Consider the following 20,564-nt stretch of genomic DNA (forward strand, 5'->3'; position numbering starts at 1 on the left):
TATAAAATAAAAAATAGGTAGGTACTTTGTGTGAGGATGCAAAGCTTCACGTTTTTTGTGGTCTGCATGTAAAAACTATGACTACGAATCACGTATTTCAAAAATATATGACGTAAACGTAACTATTTTATGAAATTTGATGAATTTTGAAGCTTCTAGGCGTAAAAAAGGGGCAAAAATGACAGTTTATATGAAGTATATAATATATATACCACCGATCTCTATGATTTTTTCAGACAACAATATATGCTATATACGTAAGCATTTTGGGAAATTTGAAGCTTCTAGCTGTTAAAACGTGGCAGAAATTGCGCAAAGTTTCGTATCTGAACAATCGGTTGTATGAGATATATACTATATATACAACCGATCTCTATAATTTTTTCAGACAACAATATATGCTATATACGTAAGCAATCGGTGAAATTTGAAGCTTATAGCTGTTAAAATGGGGTAGAAATTGCGAAAAGTTTCTTATCTGAACAATCGATTGTATGAGATATATACTATGTATACCACCGATCTCAATGATTTTTCAGACATCAATATATGCTATACACGTAAGCATTTGGTGAAATTTGAAGCTTCTAGCTGTTAAAATTGGGCCGAAATCGCAAAAAAATATATATATACTATATATATATACTATATATACCATCATATATATATTATATGTCACCGATCTCAATGATTTTTTGACACAACAATACATACTATATACGTAAGCAATCGGTGAAATTTGAAGCTTATAGCTGTTAAAATGGGGTAGAAATTGCGAAAAGTTTCTTATCTGAACAATCGGTTGTATGAGATATATACTATATATACAACCGATCTCTATAATTTTTTCAGACAACAATATATGCTATATACGTAAGCAATCGGTGAAATTTGAAGCTTATAGCTGTTAAAATGGGGTAGAAATTGCGAAAAGTTTCTTATCTGAACAATCGATTGTATGAGATATATACTATGTATACCACCGATCTCAATGATTTTTCAGACATCAATATATGCTATACACGTAAGCATTTGGTGAAATTTGAAGCTTCTAGCTGTTAAAATGGCGCCGAAATCGCAAAAAAAATATATATACTATATATACCATCATATATATATTATATGTCACCGATCTCAATGATTTTTTGACGCAACAATACATACTATATACGTAAGCAATCGGTGAAATTTGAAGCTTATAGCTGTTAAAATGGGGTAGAAATTGCGAAAAGTTTCTTATCTGAACAATCGATTGTATGAGATATATACTATGTATACCACCGATCTCAATGATTTTTCAGACATCAATATATGCTATACACGTAAGCATTTGGTGAAATATGAAGCTTCTAGCTGTTAAAATGGCGCCGAAATCGCAAAAAAAATATATATACTATATATACCATCATATATATATTATATGTCACCGATCTCAATGATTTTTTGACACAACAATACATACTATATGCGTAAGCAATCGGTGAAATTTGAAGCTTATAGCTGTTAAAATGGGGTAGAAATTGCGAAAAGTTTCTTATCTGAATAATCGGTTGTATGAGATATATACTATATATACAACCGATCTCTATGATTTTTTGAGAAAACAATATATGCTATATACGTAAGCAATCGGTGAAATTTGAAGCTTATAGCTGTTAAAATGGGCTAGAAATTGCGAAAAGTTTCTTATCTGAACAATCGGTTGTATGAGATATATACTATATATACAACCGATCTCTATTATTTTTTCAGACAACAATATATGCTATATACGTAAACAATCGGTGAAATTTGTGCTTATAGCTGTTAAAATGGGGTAGAAATTGCGAAAAGTTTCTTATCTGAACAATCGATTGTATGAGATATATACTATGTATACCACCGATCTCAATGATTTTTTCAGACATCAATATATGCTATACACGTAAGCATTTGGTGAAATTTGAAGCTTCTAGCTGTTAAAATGGCGCCGAAATCGCAAAAAAAATATATATACTATATATACCATCATATATATATTATATGTCACCGATCTCAATGATTTTTTGACGCAACAATACATACTATATACGTAAGCAATCGGTGAAATTTGAAGCTTATAGCTGTTAAAATGGGGTAGAAATTGCGAAAAGTTTCTTATCTGAACAATCGATTGTATGAGATATATACTATGTATACCACCGATCTCAATGATTTTTTCAGACATCAATATATGCTATACATGTAAGCATTTGGTGAAATTTGAAGCTTCTAGCTGTTAAAATTGGGCCGAAATCGCAAAAAAATATATATATACTATATATATATACTATATATACCATCATATATATATTATATGTCACCGATCTCAATGATTTTTTGACACAACAATACATACTATATACGTAAGCAATCGGTGAAATTTGAAGCTTATAGCTGTTAAAATGGGGTAGAAATTGCGAAAAGTTTCTTATCTGAACAATCGATTGTATGAGATATATACTATGTATACCACCGATCTCAATGATTTTTTCAGACATCAATATATGCTATACATGTAAGCATTTGGTGAAATTTGAAGCTTCTAGCTGTTAAAATTGGGCCGAAATCGCAAAAAAATATATATATACTATATATATATACTATATATACCATCATATATATATTATATGTCACCGATCTCAATGATTTTTTGACACAACAATACATACTATATACGTAAGCAATCGGTGAAATTTGAAGCTTATAGCTGTTAAAATGGGGTAGAAATTGCGAAAAGTTTCTTATCTGAACAATCGATTGTATGAGATATATACTATGTATACCACCGATCTCAATGATTTTTTCAGACATCAATATATGCTATACATGTAAGCATTTGGTGAAATTTGAAGCTTCTAGCTGTTAAAATGGGGTAGAAATTGCGAAAAGTTTCTTATCTGAACAATCGATTGTATGAGATATATACTATGTATACCACCGATCTCAATGATTTTTTCAGACATCAATATATGCTATACATGTAAGCATTTGGTGAAATTTGAAGCTTCTAGCTGTTAAAATTGGGCCGAAATCGCAAAAAAATATATATATACTATATATATATACTATATATACCATCATATATATATTATATGTCACCGATCTCAATGATTTTTTGACACAACAATACATACTATATACGTAAGCAATCGGTGAAATTTGAAGCTTATAGCTGTTAAAATGGGGTAGAAATTGCGAAAAGTTTCTTATCTGAACAATCGATTGTATGAGATATATACTATGTATACCACCGATCTCAATGATTTTTTCAGACATCAATATATGCTATACATGTAAGCATTTGGTGAAATTTGAAGCTTCTAGCTGTTAAAATTGGGCCGAAATCGCAAAAAAATATATATATACTATATATATATACTATATATACCATCATATATATATTATATGTCACCGATCTCAATGATTTTTTGACGCAACAATACATACTATATACGTAAGCAATCGGTGAAATTTGAAGCTTATAGCTGTTAAAATGGGGTAGAAATTGCGAAAAGTTTCTTATCTGAACAATCGATTGTATGAGATATATACTATGTATACCACCGATCTCAATGATTTTTTCAGACATCAATATATGCTATACATGTAAGCATTTGGTGAAATTTGAAGCTTCTAGCTGTTAAAATTGGGCCGAAATCGCAAAAAAATATATATATACTATATATATATACTATATATACCATCATATATATATTATATGTCACCGATCTCAATGATTTTTTGACACAACAATACATACTATATACGTAAGCAATCGGTGAAATTTGAAGCTTATAGCTGTTAAAATGGGGTAGAAATTGCGAAAAGTTTCTTATCTGAACAATCGGTTGTATGAGATATATACTATATATACAACCGATCTCTATAATTTTTTCAGACAACAATATATGCTATATACGTAAGCAATCGGTGAAATTTGAAGCTTATAGCTGTTAAAATGGGGTAGAAATTGCGAAAAGTTTCTTATCTGAACAATCGATTGTATGAGATATATACTATGTATACCACCGATCTCAATGATTTTTCAGACATCAATATATGCTATACACGTAAGCATTTGGTGAAATTTGAAGCTTCTAGCTGTTAAAATGGCGCCGAAATCGCAAAAAAAATATATATACTATATATACCATCATATATATATTATATGTCACCGATCTCAATGATTTTTTGACGCAACAATACATACTATATACGTAAGCAATCGGTGAAATTTGAAGCTTATAGCTGTTAAAATGGGGTAGAAATTGCGAAAAGTTTCTTATCTGAACAATCGATTGTATGAGATATATACTATGTATACCACCGATCTCAATGATTTTTCAGACATCAATATATGCTATACACGTAAGCATTTGGTGAAATATGAAGCTTCTAGCTGTTAAAATGGCGCCGAAATCGCAAAAAAAATATATATACTATATATACCATCATATATATATTATATGTCACCGATCTCAATGATTTTTTGACACAACAATACATACTATATGCGTAAGCAATCGGTGAAATTTGAAGCTTATAGCTGTTAAAATGGGGTAGAAATTGCGAAAAGTTTCTTATCTGAATAATCGGTTGTATGAGATATATACTATATATACAACCGATCTCTATGATTTTTTGAGAAAACAATATATGCTATATACGTAAGCAATCGGTGAAATTTGAAGCTTATAGCTGTTAAAATGGGCTAGAAATTGCGAAAAGTTTCTTATCTGAACAATCGGTTGTATGAGATATATACTATATATACAACCGATCTCTATTATTTTTTCAGACAACAATATATGCTATATACGTAAACAATCGGTGAAATTTGTGCTTATAGCTGTTAAAATGGGGTAGAAATTGCGAAAAGTTTCTTATCTGAACAATCGGTTGTATGAGATATATACTATATATACAACCGATCTCTATGATTTTTTCAGAGAACAATATATGCTATATACGTAAGCAATCGGTGAAATTTGAAGCTTATAGCTGCTAAAATGGGGTAGAAATTGCGAAAAGTTTCTTATCTGAATTATCGGTTGTATGAGATATATACTATATATACAACCGATCTCTATGATTTTTTCAGACAACAATATATGCTATATACGTAAGCAATCGGTGAAATTTGAAGCTTATAGCTGTTAAAATGGGGTAGAAATTGCGAAAAGTTTCTTATCTGAACAATCGGTTGTATGAGATATATACTATATATACAACCGATCTCTATGATTTTTTGAGACAACAATATATGCTATATACGTAAGCAATCGGTGAAATTTGAAGCTTATAGCTGTTAAAATGGGGTAGAAATTGCGAAAAGTTTCTTATCTGAACAATCGATTGTATGAGATATATACTATATATACAACCGATCTCTATGATTTTTTCAGACAACAATATATGCTATATACGTAAGTATTTGTTGAAATTTGAAGCTTCTAGCTGTTAAAATGGGGCTAAAATTTGCGAAAATATATATATATATACTATATATATATACTATATATACCACCATATATATACTATATATACCACCGATCTTTATGATTTTTTTAGACAACAATATATGCTATATACGTAAGCATTCGTTGAAATTTGAAGCCTCTAGCTCTTAAAATAGGGCAGTAATTACAAAAAGTTCCTTATCTGAACAATCGATTGTGGGGGATATATACTATATATACGACCGATCTCATAAATTTGTTCAGGCAACAATATGTGCAATATACGAAAGTATACGGTGAAGTTTGAAGCTTCAATCTGTTAAATTGGGTAAGATATTACAAAAATCCTCTTTTTCTGAAAAATCGGTTGTATGGAGGATATATGCTATAGTGGTCCGATCCGGTCGGTTCCAACAAATGTCTAATCGGACACCCAAATACACCCGCTCACCAAATTTTATCAAGATATCTCAAAAATTGAGGGACTAGTTCGCATACAAACAGACAGACGGACAGACGGACATGGCTAAATCAACTCAGCTCTTCAACCTGATTATTTCGGTATACTTAATGGTGGGTCTATCTATTTTCCTTTAAGGACTTACAATTTTCGGTTTCGTGACGAAATTAATATACCATTTCATTTTCATGAAAGGTATAAAAAAAATAAAACAAATAAGAAAGTCTAAGTTCGGGTGAAACCGAACATTACATACCCAACTGTGCACTAGAAATGCTATTATTGTTTGCTTTGTGTGGTTAATAGTGTTATAAGGCTGCGAAATAATACATATATGGTTCTATATTGAACTCATGTTCTATCAAAATTAAGGTACAGAGGCTACCAGTTATGACCTTGATCGGGTAAAAATGCAGTTTAACAGTTGTAGCTATGAAATGTGTATGTCAAATTTTGTTCGGATTGGGAGATTTTTGTTCGATAAGCATTAAAAGTATTATGCAAGGAGTATCAACACCTGTTTAAGTTTTGTTCTTAGCTCAACCCCACCATCCTTACTGAGGTAGAATATGAGCCAAATGTAGTTAAGTGCCGTAGAGTTATTACAAATTTTGTTAAGTTGAAAACTTTAGTGAAAAACGGGCGTGGTCTTTAATAGATTTTGATTATCTTCACTCAGTTCACACAATTTGGCAAGAATAGTGTCTCTGCCGAATTTCAATGTAATATCTTTAACGGCTTTTGATTTACGGCATGTTAAACTTCCAAATTTTCTTCTTTTAAATTTTTTGGAATTTATATTTTGTGTCACAAAAGCAATCCACCTACCAAATTTCATTTGCTTAGCAGTATTCGTTTTTTAATTATCTCATTTTTTTAATTTTTCAAAATTTTCGATAACGAAAAAGTGGGCGTGGTTATCGTCCGATTTCGCTTATTTTCAATACCAATCTATTCTGCGTCCAGATAAGGTCGTGTACCAAACACTAAGACTTTTTTTTTTTAATTCAGGAGCGTCGAATTTCAAAAGCAACGAATATTGATCATGATTTTTTGCCTGGGCCTTCGAACAAAAATATATGTTTACATGAATCCGAAATCGTAAAGTTTTCGTGGTGACACTGATGAAGGTTCATCTTCAAAAAGTCTTCCAACAATACCACCAACTCTGTATCAAAGTCCAGATTATTTAAACGACCTCGATATCAATTCTGTGAATAATGAGTTTTTGCTATCTGAAGAAATCAACGAAATAATTCGTCCAGGTCATCAAAAGTGTCCTGTTATTTTTCCACGTGATTTTCATGACGACGCACTTCCTACCTCGTTAAACAGAATCTTGCCAAATGGAGAGAAAGTGGAGCGTGACTGGTTAGTGTGGAGTGCCAGTAGCAATGCTTTTTATTGCCTACCATGTCATCTGTTAAGCACCAATACTTTAAATCGACCTAAAATTTATTGTCCTGGCAGACATTTGAAATTCCAGGTATGGAAGAAGTTATACAATATACTATCATTACACGAAAATACTCAAGATCGCATTAAATGTTATATTCAATGGCGATCTTTACAAAATCTAATTCAAAAGGAGGATTCAATTGATACACTTATCAATGAACATGTAATCACTGAAATCCAAAAGTGGAAAGAAATTTTATATAGAATTTTGGACGCTATTTTATTTTTGGGTGAAAGAGGCCTAGCTTTCAAAGGCGAAAGTATATATCCTGGTGAACGAAACGATGGACATTTTTTGGACATCTAAGATCACATAAGCCATTATGATCCGACACTTAGATATCATTTGGAGAAACTTAGGATTTCACAACAGCAGCACAAACGTTTACAAGTTCACTATCTTTCCCCAGACATTCAGAACGAGTTTATAGAAATTTGTGCAAAGAACGTGAAAAACACGGAAACTATATTAGATCAAGGCAAGAAAGCCAAGTATTTTGCTATTATCGTTGATGCTATGCCTGATGCTAGTCACGTTGACTACGTTCATTTTGCGCTAACTCCATTTCAATTCGAAAGCGATAAATTTTACAATTGAAGAACGGTTTTTGGTTGCGGGAATTGTAACCAAAAACTGGTCAGAAAATCGCTGATCTAATTTGGCATACTCTAGGTAAACATGAAATCACATTAAAATATTGTCGTGCACAAGGGTACAATAACGGCGCCAATTTGAAAGAAGCTTACAACGTAGCACCACGTCACATTCTCGACAAAAACTCGAATGCTGAGTACTCGCCTTGTGCAACCCATAGTCGCAATTTATGTGGTGTTGATGCTGCAGAATGTTGCACGGCTGCAATTACTTTCTTCGGAGTTGTACAAAAATATTTTACTGTTTTCAGCAGCACTCCGCAACGATGGGACATCCTAAAAAAAATGTACTAACCTTCTCATAGTTTTTCAGACAAAAGCCAAATTTGACTGCGAAAGCATACGGAGATGTTACTGGCATTCTCAAGTACATCAACAAGTTCGAATGTATCTTGCTGTCCTCAATTTTGTTCAAAATACTGACTACCATTAATGAAAGAAACGTGGTCCTCCAAGCTAGAGATGCCAACATAGATGTTGAGGTCCGACATCTAGATGCCTTATTAGCTGATTTGAAGTAAATCAGGAACCAATAGGAAACAATGTTAAACGAATGCAAAACAGTGGCTATTCAATTGAAAATCTCGCCAAAATTTCCGGACATTCGAAAGAGAAAACCCAAAAGACGTTCTGAAGATAATTTAAGTGAGATGATTACGGATGATTCAGAGTCTTATTTTAAAGACAATACATTCCTGGTGATCGTTGGTTCGGTAATCACTGGCATTACTGAACGATTTACAGCTATGAGAATTTTTTGGACTTGACCTTTTCCTTTTGTGGAATGGATAAAACAACGGTTCGGGTGAGCGCAGCAAAATTTGCCGAAAAATACAAGTCGGACATTTCTCAAAGCTTAGAATACGAAATAATTAACTTGATACATATTTACGAAGCAAATTTTGATAAAGGTCTGCCACCATTGGAATTGCTAAATGCCAGCTACACATGTTCAAAATCTGTATACAATTTTCCCCAACATTTGTGTTGCTTTACGTATCTTTTGCACTATACCTGTAGCTAGTACAGAACGTTCCTTCAGCATCCTTTCAAGAATCAAAAACTTTCATAGATCGTGTTCATTTCAAGAGCGAGTTTCAGCACTTGCCACGCTTTGTGTTGAATCCGTTTTGGCTAGACAGTTAAATTTTGGTATTATTATAAAAAAATTTGCGGCGATAAAAGCAAGAGAAGCCACTCTTTGATATCCGAGCCTTCTATATTGAATAATTAAAATTTATAATCATCATTAAATTTATCAGAAATGTACTAAAATGTTATCAAATATCTAGGAAAGATTATTTGAAACAATTTGTGGCTGTTAAAAGAGAATTTTATTTCTGCGTTACATTAAAATAGTATAAATAGTAAATATTCTGTGTTAATTTTATTTTCAGCTCTTAGTACAAAAATCATTTAGTTGATGTAGCAAAATTTTGTTAGATATAATCCATCAATAATGATTAATGAATGAGACGTCATTAATTCAAATTAATCAAATGTATTAGTGGATTTCTTATAGGGGGCCCGTAAATTTTTTAGTCCCGGGCCCGGATTTTCTCTCTACGGCCCTGTGTACACGTATAAAGGAATCGAGATAGATATAGGCTTCCATATATCAAATTCATCAGTGTAGAAAAAAAATTTGATTGAGCCATGTCCGTGCGTCCGTCCGTCCGTCTGTCCGTTAATACGATAAATTGAGTAAATAATAAGATATCTTCACCAAATTTGGTACACGAGCTTATCTGAACCCAGAATAGATTTGTATTGAAAATGAGCGAAATCGGATGATAACCACGCCCACTTTTTATATATATAACATTTTGGAAAACACAAAAAACCTGATTATTTAGTAAATAATACACCTAGAATGTTGAAATTTTACATGTAGACTGATATTGAGACTTTTGATAAACATTTGAAAAAATTGTTTAAAATGGGCATGGCACCGCCCACTTGCGATAAAATCAATTTTGCAAATATTATTAATCATAAATCAAAAATCGTTAAACCTATCGTAACAAAATTCGGCAGACAGGTTGCCTTTACTATAAAGAATAAGAACAACGCCCACTTTGATACGTAAGATTTTTAAAAGGGTCGTGGACGTATAAAATAAGATAAATCTTTGCAAAAACGAGCTTTATATCAATGGTATTTCATTTCCAATGTGTATTTATAACAATAAATAGGAAAAACTTCAAATTTAAAAAAATGGGCGTGGCACCGCCCCTTTTATGACTAAGCAATTTTCTATGTTTCGGGAGCCATAACTCGAAGAAAAGTTAACGGATCGTAATAAAATAGGGTACACAAATTTTCGCTGTAGTAGAAAATATTACAAGTAAAAATGGACGGGATCGGTTAAAGACCACGGCAACTTAGATATAAATGAAGTTTACAAGGGCCGTAGACTAGAATAATAAGCTATAACTTAGCAAAAAATAGTTTTGAAGCAATGATATTTCAATTATCAAGTTTTATTGTACGAGGAATTGGGGAGACATTTTTTTTAAACGAGCGGTGCCACGTGTTATGTAGAAAAGTAGTTTATCTGAAATGAAATGTGCAATAGAAACACACGCTGAGTTCGGTTACACCCGAACTTAGACACCTTTACTTGTTTGCTCTCAAGTCGGTTGTGGCGAGAGTTATTAGAAATTCATTAGAGGGTTTTCCGAAGAGGATTAGGTCACAATTTTGATCACACATTTTCGGGATTATAAAAATAATATTTTAATAGAAAAGTCTTTGAAAGCTTCAAATACTTAAACGTAATCTAGAGTTTTCTTAATTTTGGGGATTATATATTTCTGTATAAGAAAATTTTGCGTTTGTTGTTCCAAATACATATTAAAATTTTACAATCTAGCCAAATTTTCTAAATATTTGTAAATCAATTTTCTTATTGCAGATCTTCATACGGCTTACATCAGCAACAAAAAAAGAACAATAACAACAACATCACTAGCCATCAACAACCTCACCAGCTAGGAAGCAACAACAACACTTACAGTAGCGCATTTGATAACATTGCAACGTCACCGACAAACCACTCAACGGCAGCAACATTCATTAGGCGCACAGAAGTGCTTAGAGCAACAACACAAATTGACACTGCTAAAGTAGCAACAAGACCTCACAAACGTTACAGTGGCGCCGCAGAGTTGCGAGAAGCCGTGAGTAAGAAGATAGCGCATGAGCTTAAAACAAGAACAACAAGTAAATGCATAGAAAAATACTGCAACAAGCATATTAATAGCTGTAACAACAACCACAACAATTTTTGTTGCAGTCACAACAGCAATAACACAAACAAGTTTACATATACACAAATTACTTGTGGAAGCTACAAAAACAAAAGGAAGAAGAAAACTGAGGAGCCTGACTATTTTATGGTTTGTATCAAAATTTACGTACTCACGTACAGTAGTGAGCGCAAAATAAAGCAGTGGCGGCTTAAATCAAATTTCGTCTAGTAAATCCTTTTTTTTTTTATTTTCGCCATTTAAAGAAAAAACTTCCATGAACTATGCGAAGCAGTCAGAAACGTTTTCGAAAAAATTCGAAAAGTCGAGAAAATTTGGAACTTTTTTTTAGAGTTTTAGGAATTTTGTTGAGTATGCAGTTTTGTAGTCCAATTAATTTAGTTCAACAAAGTAAAAGTTATAACTCTCCAAAACTTCGTATTGGTATTTGGCAACTTTTTTTTCGAAGTGTGTTTTCTATTTTTCTCCATACGAAGGCTTTAAGCTTTTTTTTTTTGTATATGGCAGAAAAACTGAAACACTAAAAAAAAATTGTCAAAAGCGATGCGAATTTTGGCAGACTTATAACTTATATTTATTGGACTAAAATTGATTGGGCTACAAAACTGCATACGAAAAAAAATTCTGAAAACTCTAAATAAAAAGTTCAAAGCTTTCTCGAAGCTTTTTGTAAACACTAACACTTTTTAGATCGGTTTACAGTGTTTCAGCAACGAAATTCATAGAAGTATTTTCTGAAATTATTGGAAGTAAAGAAGGAGAACGGAGCTTGCGGGAATTTTTTTAACAAATTTCCCCTGCTATGTTCGTGTTCGCTGCTGTACATATGTACATATACACACATATTCAGAAGACGATTTTTTCTCTACCATACTTCTTTCATATTCCCCCTTTTTTTTGCCCCGTTGGCTACGTTTGTACCAAACTTTACGAACTCACGTACAGTAGTGAACACGAAAAAAAGCAGTGCCAGTTTATATCAAATTTCGTCTATTAAATTCTTCTGTTTTATTTTCGTTATTTTAAGAAAAAACTTTATGAACTGTGCAAAGCAGTTAGAAACGTTTTCGAAAAAGTTCGAAAATTCGAGAAAATTTCGAACTTTTTTTTTAGAGTTTTAGGAATTTTTATGAGTGTGCAGTTTTGTAGCCCAATTAATTTTAGTCCAACATTAGCTGTGTTTTTTTCACGCCTATATACGTTTACGCTTAAACTTTATATGGACTGCTAAGCGACAAACTTTAAATACACCTATGAAATTGCTACGCATAAAATTATTACTACTAAATTTCAATACGCATTATACTCAGATGTAACTGAAATATGTGTCTATATTTCACCCTCTGCACTAATTCTATGTATTTTATGTGCGTCCACTATTTATCACTACTGATTCAGCTATATGTTATACACAGAAATACAACAGAGGGTTGTGTCTCCGCTTTTCGGTACACCCTGTGCTGTAGCTATTTGTTTAACCACTGCCGCTAGATGGGTGTCCTAAGCAATATTTAAGCGAGGATAGGCGTTTTTTTCACGCGCAAATGAAACGTATACGCGTGTAAACAAAAAAACGGCTAGTGTACAAGTTACGGCTCTCTTAAACTTCGTATTGGTTTTTGACAATTTTTATACTCAGTTGAGCAGAGCTCACAGAGTATATTAACTTTGATTGGATAACGGTTGGTTGTACAGGTATAAAGTAATCGCGATAGATATAGACTTCCATATATCAAAATCATCAAGATCGAAAAAAAATTTGATTGAGCCATGTCCGTCCGTCCGTTAACACGATAACTTGAGTAAATTTTGAGATATCTTGATGAAATTTGGTATGTAGGTTCTTGAGCACTCATCTCAGATCGCTGTTTAAAATGAACGATATCGGACTATAACCACGCCCACTTTTTCGATATCGAAAATTTCGAAAAACCGAAAAAGTGTGATAATTCATTACCAAAGACGGATAAAGCAATGAAACTTGGTAGGTGAGTTGAACTTATGACGCAGAAAAGAACTATTTTTTTTAAAGTAAAACTTTAACAAAGAATTTAATATCTTGACAGTATATAAGTAAATTATATCAACATTCAACTCCAGTAATCATATGGTGTAGCAAAATACAAAAATAAAAGAAAATTTAAAAATGGGCGTGGCCCCTCCCTTTTTCATTTAATTTGTCTAGGATACTTTTAATGCCATAAGTCGAACAAAAATTTACCAATCCTTGTGAAATTTGGTAGGGGCTTAGATTCTAGGACGGTAACTTATTTCTGTGAAAAAGGGCGAAATCGGTTGAAGCCACGCCCAGTTTTTATACACATTCGATCGTCTGTCCTTCCACTCGGCCGTTAACACGATAACTTGAGCACAAATAGATATATCTTTACTAAACTCAGTTCACGTACTTATCTGAACTCACTTTGTATTTGCATAAAAAATGGCCGAAATCCGACTATGACCACGCCCACTTTTTCGATATTGAAAATAACGAAAAATGAAAAAAATGCCATAATTCTATACCAAATACGAAAAAAGGGATGAAACATGGTAATTGGATTGTTTTATTGACGCAAAATATAACTTTAGAAAAAACTTTGTAAAATCGGTGTGACACCTACCATATCAAGTAGAAGAAAATGAAAAAGTTCTGCAGGGCGAAATAAAAAACCCTTGAAATCTTGGCAGGAATACTGTTCGTGGTGTTACATATATAAATAAATTAGCGGTATCCAACAGATGATGTTCTGGGTCACCCTGGTCCACATTTTGGTCGATATCTGGAAAACGCCTTCACATATACAACTACCACCACTCCCTTTTAAGACCCTCATTAATACCTTTAATTTGATACCCATATTGTACAAACGTATTCTAGAGTCACCCCTGGTCCACCTTTATGGCGATATCTCGAAAAGGCGTCCACCTATATAACTAAGCCCCACGCCCTTTTAAAATACTCATTTACACCTTTCATTTGATACCCATATCGTACAAACATATTCTAGAGTCACCCGTGTTCCACCTTTATGGCGATATCTCGAAAAGGCGACCACCTATACAACTACCACCACTCCCTTTTAAAACCCTCATTAATACCTTTAATTTAATACCCATATTGTACAAACGTATTCTAGAGTCACCCCTGGTCCACCTTTATTGCGATATCTCGAAAAGGCGTCCACCTATAGAACTAAGCCCCACGCCCTTTTAAAATACTCATTAACACATTTCATTTGATACCCATATCGTACAAACAAATTCTAGGGTCACCCCTGGTTCACCTTTATGGTGATATCTCGAAACGGCGTCCACCTATGGAACTAAGCCCCACTCCCTTTTAAAATACTCATTAACCCCTTTCATTTGATACCCATATCGTACGAACAAATTCTAGGGTCACCCCCGGGTCCACCTTTATGGTGATATCTCGAAACGGCTCCCACCTATGGAACTAAGCCCCACGCCCTTTTAAAATACTCATTAACACATTTCATTTGATACCCATATCGTACAAACAAATTCTAGGGTCACCCCTGGTTCACCTTTATGGTGATATCTCGAAACGGCGTCCACCTATGGAACTAAGCCCCACTCCCTTTTAAAATACTCATTAACACCTTTCATTTGATACCCATATCGTACAAACAAATTCTAGAGTCAACCCTGATCCACCTTTATGGCGTTATCTCAAAAAGGCGACCACCTATACAACTACCACCACTCCCTTTTAAAACCCTCATTAATACCTTTAATTTAATACCCATATTGTACAAACACATTCTAGAGTCACCCCTGGTCCAGCTTTATGGCGATATCCCTGAATGGCGTCCACCTATAGAAATATGGCCCAATCTCTCATAATATATTCTTTAATACCTTTCATTTGATACACATGTCATACAAACACATTCCAGGGTTACCCTCGGTTCATTTTCCTACATGATTATTTTCCCTTATGTTGTCACCATAGCTCTCAACTGAGTATGTAATGTTCGGCTACACCCGAACTTAACCTTCCTTACTTGTTTTTTTCGAAGTTTGTTTTCTATTTTTCTCCATACGAAGGTCTTAAGTTTGTTCTTTATATGGCAGAAAGGGAAAAACCTTCAGAAAAAAAATTTCAAAAATCGACGCGCATTTTAAGTGACTTATAACTCGTGCTTCTTATCATAAAATTGATTGGGCTACAAAACTGCATACTCAAAAAAAATTCAGAAAACTTTAAATAAAAAGTTCGAACCTTTCTCGAATTTTCGAAGTTCTTCGTAAACACTTTTGAGTTTGGTTTACGGTGTTTCAGCTACGAATTTATTGCAAGCAGAACGTAATTTGCGGGAAATGTTTTACAAATTTCCACTACTATTTTCGTGTTCGCTGCTGTACATATGTAAATATACACAAATATTCAGAAAACGAATTTTCTCTACCATATTTTTTCATTCGCGTTCACCTTTTTTTGGCCCTGTTCGCTTTATGCTAAAACTGTGCTTACGCGGTGGCCTACCGTCGTTTATGATTACCTGTCTCCCACGTGTCCTTTTTCTACGCCGTTTCTATCACTCTTGAGCTCATAGTGGCCTCTCACAACACCCTCCAAAACCCAATGTTTGGAAAAAGGCAAACTGTTTTTATAGTTTTCTTATGCGAAGTAGCATTTTTTTTTGTTGGGAGCGGTTTCTAAACACATAACAGTGTCACCCTGTGAAAGAGGTCTGTATGGCTATAATACTATCCCCGAGTTGTTGTTGTTGTAAGCAATGAACTTCGAAACTAACAATCCGTTTTGCGTGAAATTGGAAATGAAGGTAGTCCATTACCTTCATTCCAAAATTTGTCCTCATGTAGGAATTGTTAGGTATCCTATAAACTTCGCTTATTGTGGGGATATACGAGTGGTAGTTGGCGAAAAGGAGAAGGGGAAAAAGTGGTAGAGAGAAAGAGAAAAATAAATAGTGTAAGGTGGTAAGCTGCAAAAGGAGCCACATATAAATTGAAAGAAAACCTCGTCTTACATCTCCTGGGACATAAACCCCGCCAAGAGCTTTTTTTGTCTATACGCAACGTATTTCTTAGAGACGAAAAGATGAAAAACGTGGGAGGAGATCAGGTTTGGCACGGAGATCGAGATTGAGGTAGAAAACTGAAGACCAACGGAAATGGAAATCGAGGCCAATAGAGGGAGGTAAGAATACAGAGTGAAGAAGAGAAGAAGTGGGAGAAAAAGGGAGAGGAACAGAAACTGACAGAAGAAGTGTGACGAGTTTTAAAATTAGGTAGAAAAGCTAAAGTCGAACGTTACAGCCAATAATCTTTTATCTAATCTAGAAAACCACGAAGAGACCCTCTACCGCGTCCACATATGGTTGGTAAATTCACTCTCTCTCACACTGCTCTGACACTACACTATCCGTCTTTTTATTTGTTACGAATTTTTTATATTATTATTATGGAACCAAGGTCTCTATATTGGTCAACCCTATTGAATTAACCAGTTTTGTTGGTTAAACCTTCAGAGCGCAATGCTAATTGGAAACATATTTTGGGCTCGGCGAAGCTTATCTTCTAACGAAGTTTCACAGTCAGTCTTGTCATATGGAAATATGAATCGAAAATATAGAGACTGCCCCGCTACTTTACTCTACGACATAAAATCCCTGAAATGCATAGCACCATTAACGGTTGAAATGCCATAAATTTTCTGAAAAACAATGGTCTAAACTTAAACCTCCGGTTATAACGTTTTTTGTGGCATTTGGATACGCTAAGCTTTTTATAAACTTAGTGGAAAGAGAGCTTGTTTTGATAGTGGGAAAGTGGACTGCTAATTACACTGGATCACAAATTCCAATTTTTTTCTGCACCAGAGACGCCATAATGAAATTCCTATATAAAATCATGATTGAAAATGATTCCGAAAATCAAGGTTATTTTTGTTCTATGGTAACGCTTTTGAGATATTTACGAATAACGGCTTTTTCCAAAAAAAAAAAAAAAAAAAAAATGGGTCCACTTAATCATATATATCTCAAGAACGAATTGAGCAATTTCAAAACGGTTTGAAGCTTTGAAAAGGTAATAAAATTTGCTATAAACTGATATATTGTGCACACACTTTTTGCTAGGCCCTGCAGATTCAAAGATAAAATGTAAAAAAATTTGTACTTTGCGAGGAGGAATCTCGAAAACTTTTTATTTTTTTGCAGATTTTTTTCTATCTTTTATCGACGTGTCATCGATTTTTTATCGGTTTGTTTCAGAAAAGTTATCGGTTTGTTATCGACGAAGTTATCGATTTGTTTTTTATGTGCTATACAAACGTTTTCGGATTGATAATTAAACATTATCGGTTTGTTATCGGTTAAAACTTTATCAGCGTTTCATCGGTTTTCAATCGAAAAGATGTCAATAAAACTTCAAAGGAGGATCCTTAACCCCCCTTAGAGCACATAGGCATTACCTTCTAAAGGGGTGAGATTAACAAAAAAAATCGTTTATTTGATTTGTAAGGACCACCCTAATGTTTACACAGCGAACCTTCACGAGCATTTGGTACTCACCCATTTTTTTTTTTAACTATGAAGGCAAACGAAAGGTTGTTGTTGTTGTTGTTGTTGTTGTTGTTGTTGTATTAACGAGAAAGACACTCCCCGTAGTTTTTGGGGAGTTTATCGATTTTGATTGTCCTTTGAGGGATACAGATCCGGTACGTTCCGGTAACAAAGCACCATAAAGGTACTAGCCCGACTATCTCGGGAACGATTTAGCATGACCACATTAAACCTTCTACGCCAACCCGCCCCCACCTTTTTATTCATATTTGTAACAGAATGCCCCTCGCGTTGCCGTGGTTGACACTTGGGTTGCAGAAGCTTTGAAGCTATAAAGCTTTGTATTGCGCTTATCAAACCCTTGAATCCCAAATGAGAGGTCGCGCTAGTCAAAGCCTGCCAGGGTCTGCTTGAAGTCGAACTAATTGAGCTGTAAATCAAACTACTGATAAGCTACTTAGTCTCTAACTTGCTAACATTATAGAAGAGTACGAGGCATAATTTGCTTATAAATGAAAAGTGAGCTTTTTTGTTGCTTATACGCCACGGCCTATATTTCTATCAAAGCAAAAGGAAATTGCATGCAGTAAGCACAATGCACCAAAAATATTTGTATGTATTTGTGTGTTTACAATTACACATTTGTATGCATTAATTCATTGTATATTTTATTTTCTTTTTTTTTCTTTTCATTCCTCGCACATTTCAACCGCTTTGTTTTACTTTCATTGCGCGGCTGCATTGAACAAATGAAAATGCTGCGTTTGCTATTTCGGTTGCATTTTTGCTATGCCACCATCGTTGTTGCTTCGCTTTGCACCTCATCCACCTTTACCGCCAGGGTACAACAATGCGCTATGCAATCGAGCGTTGTATGGCCGCGACCAACAGCCAACAACCAAGCACCAAGTAGCAGAGTCATAGTCAGAGTCAGCATTGTGTATATGCGTGTGTGTTAATGTGTTTGTATGAATGTGTGTTAGACTGGGTCGATTTATTAAACGATATCGCGCCATCGATTTTTCGATAATATTTGGGCTCAAGAAATAAGTTCCACTACGCATACCCAAAAAAATAATTTTCGAGCCTCTCTGAAATTTAATATTTTTGACTTTTTCGACTTTGATTTTTAAGGGTTTTTTCATGACCCACTAAAACAATTTTCATTTCATTTTAAGATTTTCATGTTTTCATATTTCATATTTTTTTTTTTTCAAAAAACTGTTATCGCCAACGTTTTTAGCGGACATTTTGGGTCGGAGAGGGTGTTCATATGCACATTTTTTAGTAGGTTATGAAAAAAACTTTAAAAATTAAAGTCGCAGGCTCGAAGATTATTTTTTTGGGTATGCGTAGTGGAACTTTTTTTCCTGAGCCCAAATTCTATCGAAAAATCGGTGGCGCGATATCGGTTAACTTTCGTCCATACAAATCGACCCACCCTAATGTCTATAGCCTCAGCCATTGTCGTTTGCCGCTATGCCATAGCCATAGCAATGACCCTTAATTGGGCCAACAACCACTTTAGAGTGCAGGCATGCAATTGTTGACGCCAACGTCGAGTTCTTTTCGTTCCGAGTTCTTAGTTTATTCTGGCTTCGTTTTTGTTATATTTTTTTCATTCGGCTTTTTTTAAGCTTGTCGACCAATGCAGCAGCAACAATATGCATAGATGTCACATACATACATATTTCAGCGTTAGAAGCTTACTTAATTATCTTTGTTTTTCTCTCGAATGAAAAAAGTTCGAATAAATGCAATAAAGAAATGAAATAGAGAAGCAAATGTAGAGGAAATGCTGTGGCAAAAACATTTTCTGGTATGCTATTGGATTGTGGGTGGGCTATATTTAGTTGAACTGTGCTACCAGAATGAAGAAACTTAAATGGGGATATATACTCCCGTTATTATATAAACCAAATGCTGAGGTGATCTGGGGCTTCGCCAAGAAGTATTTCGGTAAAGTTGGGTGCAGTTGTGTTGAACTTGCCTTTGACTCATGACAAAGTAATACCAATATAGTTCCGCCGTCTTTGAACAAGACCTCAGCACAGTCTCTTAACCGCTCGACAGATCAGCATAAAGCTGCTGTTGATTTTACTTCGTATTCCTTCATACAGCAGTTGCCAAAAGGATTTTTCAGTTGGTAAGATGTTCGAATGACCTCACTTTGGACTGTGCTCTGCTTAAACAGAAATCCGCAAATCTAACCGAATCTTTATGAGCCAAAAATGCGGAATCCTACGCGATTGTGTAGCATAATACGTTGCTGATATATTCCAAGGGTCTATCTGACTAAGGCAAGCGGTTCTCTGTGGTCAAGAGTGCGGCCAATGCGCCAGTCTTCTTTACCTTGCATGAACGAGGAGAGGGACGCCTTCGGGCAATTAGTCCCGCCGTCATCCTATTCCATTGTCGTTATAACAGCACGACGCTTTCTACGTAACTCTGGCTTCGTCCATAGACTTATGCTTAAGCGGCAGAGGTTACTGTTGGGTGTACTTCCCCTACCTCCACGCATCGGGAATAGGGAGTCTCGGTTGTTGAAATCATGCCCTTAATCAGCACCTCCTAAACGTTTATGGCCGTCCAAAAAGGCCCGCCTGTCGCTTCTTCTCTTTGTTAACTGGCGCCAATTGGTCAAACCAAGTGAATTTAAATCGTTTCTACCTGGTCCTTCCAGCGGAAT

General features: G+C 34.5%; 1 protein-coding gene across 1 annotated transcript in view; it reads left to right on the forward strand.

Moving 5' to 3' along the window:
* LOC137249554 (uncharacterized) overlaps positions 1 to 20,564 on the forward strand; it is a 404,307-nt gene that overhangs the window by 163,374 nt on the left and 220,369 nt on the right. Inside the window, exon 3 of the mRNA XM_067781183.1 lies at positions 10,970 to 11,454. Within this exon, the coding sequence (XP_067637284.1) occupies positions 10,970 to 11,454 (485 nt within the window). The remainder of the gene's footprint in view (positions 1 to 10,969; positions 11,455 to 20,564) is intronic.

The sequence above is a fragment of the Eurosta solidaginis genome, chromosome 4 (assembly GCF_040869045.1).
Source record: "Eurosta solidaginis isolate ZX-2024a chromosome 4, ASM4086904v1, whole genome shotgun sequence".
Taxonomy (NCBI): domain Eukaryota; kingdom Metazoa; phylum Arthropoda; class Insecta; order Diptera; family Tephritidae; genus Eurosta; species Eurosta solidaginis.